At 44.9% G+C, this 9824-nt stretch overlaps 1 protein-coding gene across 1 annotated transcript; it reads right to left on the bottom strand.

Annotated features, from left to right (window-relative positions):
* Positions 1 to 3648: 3648 nt before the first annotated feature.
* On the bottom strand, positions 3649 to 6373 carry STBD1 (starch binding domain 1). The gene is made up of 2 exons (XM_006871607.1): positions 6226 to 6373; positions 3649 to 4502 (listed from the first exon to the last, which is right to left on the bottom strand). The coding sequence occupies exons 1-2, from the start codon at positions 6371 to 6373 to the stop codon at positions 3649 to 3651; spliced, it is 1002 nt and encodes a 333-aa protein (XP_006871669.1).
* Between the last annotated feature and the right edge of the window lie 3451 nt (positions 6374 to 9824).

Below are 9824 nucleotides of genomic sequence, written 5' to 3'. Positions count from 1 at the left end.
GTTTCAGATACCTGGCTTAAGCTTTCAGGAGGAAGGAGAACATATAGGTCAAACTGATTAAACCCAGGGTGGTCTGAGGGAGTTGCCACCATTGTCCTTTAATCCAATATTCCCAGAATTTACCACTCCACCTCAAGTGAATACCCCGGGCAGTTCCTCTCCAGAACCTCCCTGCTTAATTCCAGTAAACCTGTCCTTGTTCGTCCTCTGAGGAAGTTTTACTGCCTCAGTTCTAGGGGGAAATTTGGTTGTACATGGATATCAGGAGCTCATGTTCTAATATTAAACATAACTGAATAATCAAATAAGGAGCAGTTCTCACACTTTTAAAGTTTTATGAGGCCTGTAAGCCTTTTGGTCCCCAACAGTCGGGTCCCCTCAGAGCAAACCTCCTTCCAAGACTAAGACTCAATGGGAATACATGCTCTGATTGGTGACCACATTCATCACGAATAAGTGGAAGTGAGGGAAAAACAGTAGTGAAGCTGCGAACTAAGCCCTACCGTGTTCAATAGACTCCTGTGAACCCGGGTGGAGACCTAGTTGACCAACAGTGTTGCAAGAATTGGGGACTTTTGGGCCCAGAGTCAGTGACATAGCCACAGAGGACTAGAGTGGAGAGTGAGGCATGCAGCTGATAAAAAGAAAGGGCATATCCACAAGAACACCCACATTTGCAGATAATACCCACTTGATCTGGCTTCAATGACTGGATCAGAACTCAGCTAGAAGAAGAAAGATGGGGGAAAAAAAGTAATCTGATACAATTTGATGAACTTGACCTACACCTATGGATGCAGTCACTCAAAAGAGGGAACAAATCTTTACAGCAAGGATCATTCCCAGCCCCTCCATACACAGAGTAGACAGGGATATGCAACTTGGACATTGGTTCCCCAAAATGGGGGCACGGGGGTGGGGGGTGGGTGCTACAAAGGCAAGAAGTGACTGGCTTACAAGCTTTCAAGAGGGAACCTTTCAAGAGGGAACCTAGATCCAGAGGTCATGGAGGAAGGTAGAATCAGTCTGTCTGGGCGGGCTGATGAAAGGAAATGCAGATACGTCTCTTGTGATACAATAGTGAATAATTGTTATCGGGACTGATTGTGAGGGTTGTAAATGTACAGGTAGACATTTTTGTAGCAAGGATGGGAGTGATTAACTTTGCAGTCTAGGAGCAGAGGTCCCTGGGACCTTGAAGGGAAAAGAACGGAGAGCGGGACCCTAACCAGAGAAGCAGTGATGCCTGAGATGGGGGCAGAGAGGATGACATGGAGAGACAGAGTGGCTGGAGACTTTAGACCCAGAGAAAGAGAGCGGCTGTGTGCTGATGACCACGTGGGTAGGGGGCAGGCTTGCAGGGTGTACCCTTTGGTTGGTTGATGATGCATGGAGGGGATCGTAACCATGGCAATGATATATGATAGGATGAATGCAAAACTAATGTTCTCCCATGTAAACTATCACGTAATTCACAATAGAACATTTTTAAAAAGAAGAGTAACTAAGGACTAGTGTCCCAGAGATTCTTAGAGGAAGTGGTTTTGAGTTTTACTCCACATTTCCCTTCCACTCTATTCAGGCCCTTCTATGTGATCTTCTCAGAGCAGTTGGGAGTGGTAGCTGGGCACTGTCTAGTTCTTCACATCTCAGGATTGTGGAGGCTAATGTTTGCATGGCCCGTTAGTCCACTGGTCTCATTCTTTCCATTAAATAGCAATTTTAATACAATATTTGATTGTGTATGTATACCTGAAAGCAGTTGACTTTACTGTAATTTTTTAGTTCCTCAGGTAATGATAAAATGACTACTGATAGAATTATAAATAGATTTTTACTGTAAATTGCTTAACTTTTATCTAATAGAAATGACTTGGATATTCTGTGCAGTAGCACATGCAGAATGTTATATGGGTACGACAGTCTATATAGTAAATGCCTTGTAAGGTAATATAAAATTCATTAAGTATGTAAGAATGACATAAGAATTAACATAATAATGTCAGAAGCCAAAAACTATCTTAGTTTATTTAAGCAGTTTTAACACTATTTTTGGAGTCCTGCTGTGGCACTGTAGGATCAACACTGAACTACTAACTACAAGGGTGCAGCCGCTCCTCAGAAACCCTATACAGGGTCGCTGTCAGTCAGAACTGACTTGACAGCACTTAACAAAAATACTATTTTCAGGAGTCTGTGGGTGGAGTCATGGTGTGGCGCTGTGGGTTAATGCACTGGACTACAAAGTCACTTTAATCTGCATGGTCAGCAGTTCAAGCTCACCAGTTGCTCTTTTTAATCCCTATATAGGGTTGCTATGGGTCAGAATCAACTCGACAGCACTTAACAACAACAACAACATGCTAATTGATGTTTGGTTTCTTCAAAGTCTTATTGAGGAAAACATTAGTATTTTATTTTGCATCTAAGCTGTTATGATACTAAGATTAAGGCAAATAATTCAGACACTTAATAAAGATAGTGATATTCAGATTTTATTACTTCTTCAGTTATAATAACTTAAAGTTTGAATTTTTGTATCTTTTCAGAGCACAGGTGTACTTCTGTCTTACTGTCATGTATAAATCTGTTAGCCAAGATGGTAGTGATATAAGAGAAGAGGGAAGAGGGTGAAGATTAGAAGACTGTTCATCTGATCGTCAGTTCATTTCTGGTCTGAGGGGGTGGCAGTGGGGAAAGATCGCCCTACATCAGCCTCATTTATAAATGAGGGGTTTCCCTCCTTGTAGTCTAGGATGTAACTATTCCTCCAGGTCCTCTAGAAGTATCTTCAGCCTGCCTCCCCCAACCACATTCATGCTCCCTTTTCTCTTATTTACTTATTCTGATTAGGCCTCTTGTTTCTATAACAGCCTTAAAGTATAAAGACAAAAACATACTTTTATTATTTTGCCCATAACATGCCCATGTAATTAATGAGCACATACACATAATACACTTAGCAATCATAAGAAACTGTGAGGGACCTTCAAGGTCTGAAAGACCCATATAATGCATAAAAATATGGGACTTACTGCTTTTAAAACCAAATCTGGCCCAATAACTGGGGAGCCTTAAAGCATTACCTCATATCCTTCCTAATAAACACTGGAGACGAGATATTTTCGGATCATAGCCCCATACAGTATTAACTATTTCTAAATAGAAAAGGTGCATGTAGTTCTGTGTTCCTCCAGCAGTACAGTAGGTATCTGATGATCTTTTGGATGAGGCATGTTTTACTTCCTTGGTTTAAGGTTCACCCAGAGGCTCAAGCTTGAACTTAAAGGCATTAAAGACACATGTGAACACATGATTGATTCATTTCTATGTTCCATGACCACAGTCTGCACCCTCAAGTTTAGGCAAGTCACATTCACCAAGGGAACCAAGTCCTAGAGTAATGATGGGTCAGCACATATCTGTCAATCAATGTACAGGTTAAAAACCAGTGCACATGTTCACTGGAAGCATCAGCTACAGAAACATGAATTCATACACATTAATAAACAAAAGGCACTAGCAAATTTGAACCAACTCTAATGACTCAATTTGGAGCCACAAGTCATTTAAAATTCTTTGGTGTGTTCCACAACCTTAGCCTCTTTGTCATTCTGCAACAGCTTCTCTAGGACCTTGAAAATTCAATCAAAGAATCCCCCACCACTCTTCAATCATTTTATCCTCAAGGCCAGTCTCTAGGAATCTATTGCTGCATTCTTCCCAGCGGGTGACCTCCCCATTCTCAACCACCACAAACTTCCACTGCACCACTGTATTGGCAGGCAGGGAAACAGAATGCGACCAAAACCCATCCTTGTCATACTGCAGTGGGATATAAGCCTTCCATCTCCCAAGACTCTCATGGTCTCCAGTTACTGCAATGAATTGCTCACCAGTGCCTGTGATATAGTGAATCTGGAACCTGACACTAACTTGCTGAGACTCTGGAAACCTTGCTATCCTTTTTGTTCTCACTTCTACTTCCTGTCCTCTTGTTTCCTCACGAACATCTCTGCCATAGTCCAATCCTTGACTTGGGCTTAACAGGAGAGCCTCAAGACTATCACCCACACCAACATCTCCCCAAGATGAATGTCTGGACACCATTTCCCAGTCATCCTGGTCAGCCAGTTCTGAACTGTCCGAATGTGGGAGACTCACTTCTTTAGTTCTGTCCATTAGCAGGTTGCTAGAAAGCAACTTCTCTGCAAAACATGTAGCTGCCTTAGCAGGCATCTGTTGTCCTTTTTGGACTCCCCATTCTCCTATAGGATCATTTTTTGAAACTTCAATATAACCTTTAGAGTGACCAGTTGCCAAGGTAGTTAGAGATTGTGTGTCTAGAGACTGTCCAGAAAGAACATGCTCTTGTGAACTGTCACCATCACTGTCTCCTCCAGAAGAACTCTTCAGTCTCCATGCTGCTTCCTGCAGGTCACCTAGGTTACCAAGGCCTTTGGTCTCTGAAATCAAGCATCCATTGCTTTCTTGAAGGTGCTCTAAGAAACAAAAGAAAACCTTAATAGTGTTAGGTCTTGTAGAGTTCTGAGAAAATAGACTTTGTATCTGTAGTTCATAAAATTTCTCTCTTAAAATCAAGCACTCGATTATCTAGTGTTTTCCCCACACTGTACTCTAAAAATATACACGGCTTTTCCATAATAAAAGGTCCACCTAGGAGTTTATGTGACCGGGTGTAAAGGAAGGGGTAAATCGTAGGGGCATAAGGACAGCCTTGTTATGGTCCTCAATTCCAGCAGTTCATGCCACACTGGCATGTAACCAAAGCCAATTTGCTTGGCTCTGATCATCCAAAGTGTTGACCAGCCTGTGGGTCAAAGGGCTGCGTGGTCACCCTACAAAAGAGTACACTTGTACCTCCAGGAACAAATGCAGGTCATTTCTTGCCTCGTGCTGGCAGATTAACAGCAGCTGCCATTATATGGCAATACAAAGGACAGCAGTGGGTTGGGGAATAGGCCAAAAGTAGGGTTGGGGGATAGGGCTGGTTTCTCCTTGGCAATCCCACATGCATCAGCAATTTCTAACAAACTGTAAGGCCTTTTGAATGCCTTCCCACTAAGGTCCCTAAAGGCACTGCTTCCTTCTTGGTCAATAACAGCTCCTTAAAGTTCAAACTCTCCCAAACCGTACAATCAACACAGGTGAGATTGGTTTGGTTTGGGGGGTGGGGTGGTATAAGTCTGGTTTCTTTGTAATAGTCGGTTTGGAAGAGAGATATGAATAAATGTTACTTTGAATTCCTAGTTTTTTCAGTCTAAAACATGAGGCTAGGCTTCAAAAAAAAAAGATCAACGAGCTCTGGGTTCATCTCAAAACTAATCGCACTAAAGGCACACGTGAACACCACCCCACTAAAAATAAAGTTTACCGAAGTCATTTTCATCATCAGGCTGGAATCCAGTATGAGGAGCTTGCCAAGGGAGGGAGGGCTCCGGAAAGCAAGGTTTTTTTTTTTGCCAGTGCTCACTCTTTCCCTAGTGTGTAAAGTCTAAAATTACAGGTTTAAACCAAATGTCCATTCTACTCATCAGAGTTGGGGTTCCATTAAGTACCGAAATAAACAGACACTCGCCTTCCCCAGGCACTATAATGGATTGCTCATGCTGTTGGGAGTGTGGACAGGGCCTCTCGGTTAGAGTCTAAAGATCTGGAAGGGAGATCAGCACACAGCACACAGTCCCACGGCTTCAGCCGTGGCCTTCTTGGCCAAACTCCAATCTGAACTTTGCCTTCCTGTCAGAAGCGTCCAGATAGCTCACAACTCGGCAATTACTAAACCCAGCCCTTCTTAGGGAGTGAGTGATGGACTGGGACCGAGAAAGTGTCCCTGCTCATCCCGAGGTTGAAGAAGCTCTGCTCTCCGAAGGCTTGGGAAGGGGCATCGCAGCTGCACCAAGCGCAGTCAGATGAAGGGGTAAGGGCAGGTCTTCAGGCGCTAGCACCCGGAGGAGAAACTCAATGGGGCACGGACCTTGGAGGACTTCGCAGGGCATCTCCACGGCCTCCCTGGGAGACCAAGAAGCCTGATCTGCGCGTGCGCACCAGCCTGGGCCATTGGGGGCAAACGGAAAGGGTCTTGCCCCTTGAAGGGGAAGCCAGTCCGTTAGGAAGGCTTGCGGTGGATTTCCCCACCCCCTTCCTGGTGAACTTCAGAACCCCGTGGTAGTGCGACCCTCGAGACATGGTAAGAAAGAATACCTGATGGTTTGGTGATCTGTTCCTGCCCGGGACTCGATTTCCCTCCGCCATCCTGCTCGCCTCCGGAAGAACCGCTCCATAACAGCCAAGTGAAAAGCGCCCCGGCCAGACTGCCTCCGACCAGCAGGGCGGACCACACGGCGCCCATGGCTGAGAGGCTGCAGTTTCAGACGGCGACAGCGACCGCGACGAGAGCTCAGGTCACGCAGAGCCACACCTACCCCTCCGGCTCCAGCCTTTTACGGTCCCTGCCGACGGGCGCTCCAACGCAGAGCCCAGCCCTCCGCAACGAAAACTCAACTTTCCCAGCTCCGCCCCATCCTCTGCCAGGGCCGCAGCCCCGAACTCTAGTCCCAGCCTCGACTAGAGCGCCCTTTTCTTTCAACACTTTTCATTCGGGGTTCCGCCTATCTCGAGCGCGACGGTAGCCGGTTCAAAGTGAGTCCCGCGTGCGTAAAGCGCCCAAGTGCGCACAGGTACCGGGCGCAAACCCGGTCCCGCCCCAGGGTCCTTCTAGCGCCTGCCCAACCTCCTCTCACTGACGCTGTGGTAAAGCGACCAGCCGGGGGCCAAGGGCTTCCAGGAACTTGGACTCTGGAGAAGCCGATTTGCGTCAGTGACGCTCGAGGCTGGGGCTGGATTGGAGAGGTAGCGTGGCTCGATGGGGTGGGGTAAACTGGGAAGCCTGCGGACACAAGGACCGGAAACTCGATACTGAAAGGTTGGTTCCGGAGATCAGTTCATTGAATTTAACCTTCCCAAGCTTCTTATTGGTAAAGTGAAAGGGCTTGAATAAGGACCCATCCACCTAGAAATGAGAATCATCTCAACCACATCCAGTCGTTATTTCTTCTTTGACCTCTTTCCCGGGTGTATTGTAGCAGTAAAATGCGCACCCTCATGCCTAGATGTTGTCCTGGGGCAGGCTCTTGTTTAGTGCCGTTGAGTCGTTTCCGGCTCATAGCGACCCTGTATGGGGTTTCCGAAGAGCGACTGGTGGGTTTGAACCTTCAATCTTACGGTTAGCAGTCTAGTGCTTATTCTGTATCTGGGGCAGGCTCTTACAGATGAGTTTATGAATAAAAGCAGCAACCCTTTGTTAGTGCTTGTACCACTTAAGTCCCTGGGTGGCGCAAAGGGTTAAGTGGTGGACTACTAGCCGGAAAGTTGGCTGTGTGAACCCACCTGAGGTGCTTCTTAAAGATCACAGCCTAGGACACCCTATGTTGTTAATTGTCGTCGAGTTGGTTCCGACTCATAGCGACACTGTATAGGATTTCCTGCAGCACCACACCAGAACACCCAGTAGTTGTTGAGTGCCACCGAGTCGATTTTGACTCACAGTATACGGTTCCTGTAAATCTTTACAGGAGTAGAAAGCCTCATCTTTCTCCCATGGATCAACTGGTAGATTTAAACTGCAAACCTTGTGGTTCGCAGCCCAGCTCGTAATCCACTATCAATTCTATACACATGGGATCACCATGAGGCAGAATCAAATCATTAGCAACAACAAGGTGCCAGGTGCTTTAGGTATTTGATTTGATTGTCATAAAAACCTGCAAGCTAGGAATTATACACATTGTTTTCTCAGCTCGTGCCTCTGCCAATCACCTCCTGATGCAGTTCCTGTTCTCTCACCTCTGCACTCCCATATGCAGCTGTTGAAGCCAAACTGGCAAATACTCACCTTGAAATAATCACCAAAATGCCTCCCTCTGGCAGGACAAGTCATTAAAACTGGTCCAATGATCTGAGCAGTGGGTAGTCACTGACCCATCAGGCTCAACCATTGGAGGTATAGGGGTGCTGTATGAATTGCAGTTCCCTTGGGTACACTGGTGCTGGTCTCAATCCTTATAGTCATAAGGAGAGTCCTAGGAGTGACATACCAAAAACCAAACCTGCAGTCCTCCAGTCAGCTCTGATTCATGGTTATCCCAGGTGTGTCAAAATAAAACTCTGTTCCATAGGGTTTTCAATGTTTGGTTGTGTTTTGGAAGCAGATCACCAGGCCTTCTTCAACGGTACCTCTGGGTAGACACAAATCTGCATCCTTTCAAGGCAGCCAAAGATGTTCAAGGAAAGCAAAGAATGTAGGAAATGGAGAAGAGGTCACCAAGAGAAAGTGACATCTCCCTCATCAGTTGTGTTGACTTTAGTGACAGGTCTCCTGTGTTGCTCCCTTCATTGTCATTTCCAGTGCCCTCGCCTCATTCAAAACCAACCTGTCCAAAAACGACAACTGCATCCCAGTTCATCTCTGTGCCTCTGGGTACAGACAACTATTACTAATTTAAAATACAGTCCTGAGCATTGTATTTCTTCTGCTAACAGATTAAATTCAACCCTCATCTTAGCCTCCACTGTCTCCTGTAACACAACCTCAACCACTCACCATTTGCTTGCACTTCAGCCAAACTGGATCCTTTACCCCATGATCAAAATACTACTAAAAGCCACTTGTTTCCCTTAAACTTTTCCCCAGTCCAGTCCTAAGTACCATTCCCCAGTACCTATCCTTTACAATGAAATGAGTAGTCTTTTCTTTGTGCTCTGAATACATATTGTAATTGCCCAACTTTCTTTGGGCAAAACATAAGGTTTGTTATTTTTGTAGTTTATTCCCACATGAGATCATAAATTCCTGGAGGGCCAGAACTTGTTCTCCATATAATCCAGCATCTGGAATGATCCCAACCAACCTGTCATCTGATAGTCCTCTTCTTTTTCTTTTTTCTTTTTTTTTTTATTATTTAACTGTGTTTATTGAATAATATATGCTGACAGGAAAAAGATAAGGTTTTATGCTCTTGTAAAGATTTAGCACCTCGGAAACCCTATATAGGGTCACTATGAGTTGAAGTCAACTCCAGAGCACACAACAACAACAACAGTATATGCTGGCATTAGGCTAAAGTGCTTCATAAGGTTTATTAGCACTGTAGGATAAGCACTAGCCTGCTAAATTCAAGGTTGGCAGTTCAAACCCACCAGCTGTTCCTCAGAAACCCTATAAGAGTCACTATGAATCAGAACTGACTATGGCACTGAGAACAGCAGCAACAGCATCTCATATAAGGCCCTGAGAGTATGTATGCTTACAGCCATACAGATAATACATGATACAGCTAGGATTTGAAGCTAATGTTCTGACTCAAGACCCATGCTCAGAATCTCTGTTGTTTTTTTTGCTACCCTCTGTACAACAGAATGAAACACCACCCAGTCCTGCACCATCCTCACAATTGCTGCTATGCTTGAAACCATTGCTGCTGTCACTGTGCCAACCTACACTAATCTCCAATATTATTATTATTATTATCGCTACACTAAATTCCACTCTTATTAAGCCATATCCAAATTTCAAAGCATACATTTTAGGAATCAGGCGTAAATCTTAATATGTAATACCAGAGAACCTTGCCAGGAATATTCTAACATTTATGGTAAATTCAGACTTGCTCCTGGTTTGTAACTCCTCTTATTACAAGCCTGCACCTCCTTAGAGAAATGTACTTATCCCCACCAGCACCTGTCTGCTGCTGTCAAACCTCTGGCTCCTGTTACTCCACATAACATTAGCCACAAATAAAACC

Source organism: Chrysochloris asiatica, unplaced genomic scaffold (assembly GCF_000296735.1).
Source record: "Chrysochloris asiatica unplaced genomic scaffold, ChrAsi1.0 scaffold00169, whole genome shotgun sequence".
Lineage (NCBI taxonomy): Eukaryota > Metazoa > Chordata > Mammalia > Afrosoricida > Chrysochloridae > Chrysochloris > Chrysochloris asiatica.
This window is presented reverse-complemented; position numbering and strand designations above follow the sequence as displayed.

Bases quoted from the DNA above. Each gene is read 5' to 3' on its own strand.
- STBD1 (XM_006871607.1), bottom strand. From the start codon at position 6,373: ATGGGCGCCGTGTGGTCCGCCCTGCTGGTCGGAGGCAGTCTGGCCGGG. The intron at 4,503-6,225 runs GTATTCTTTCTT...TTTGTTTCTTAG, and splicing joins ACAGATCACCAAACCATCAG to AGCACCTTCAAGAAAGCAAT.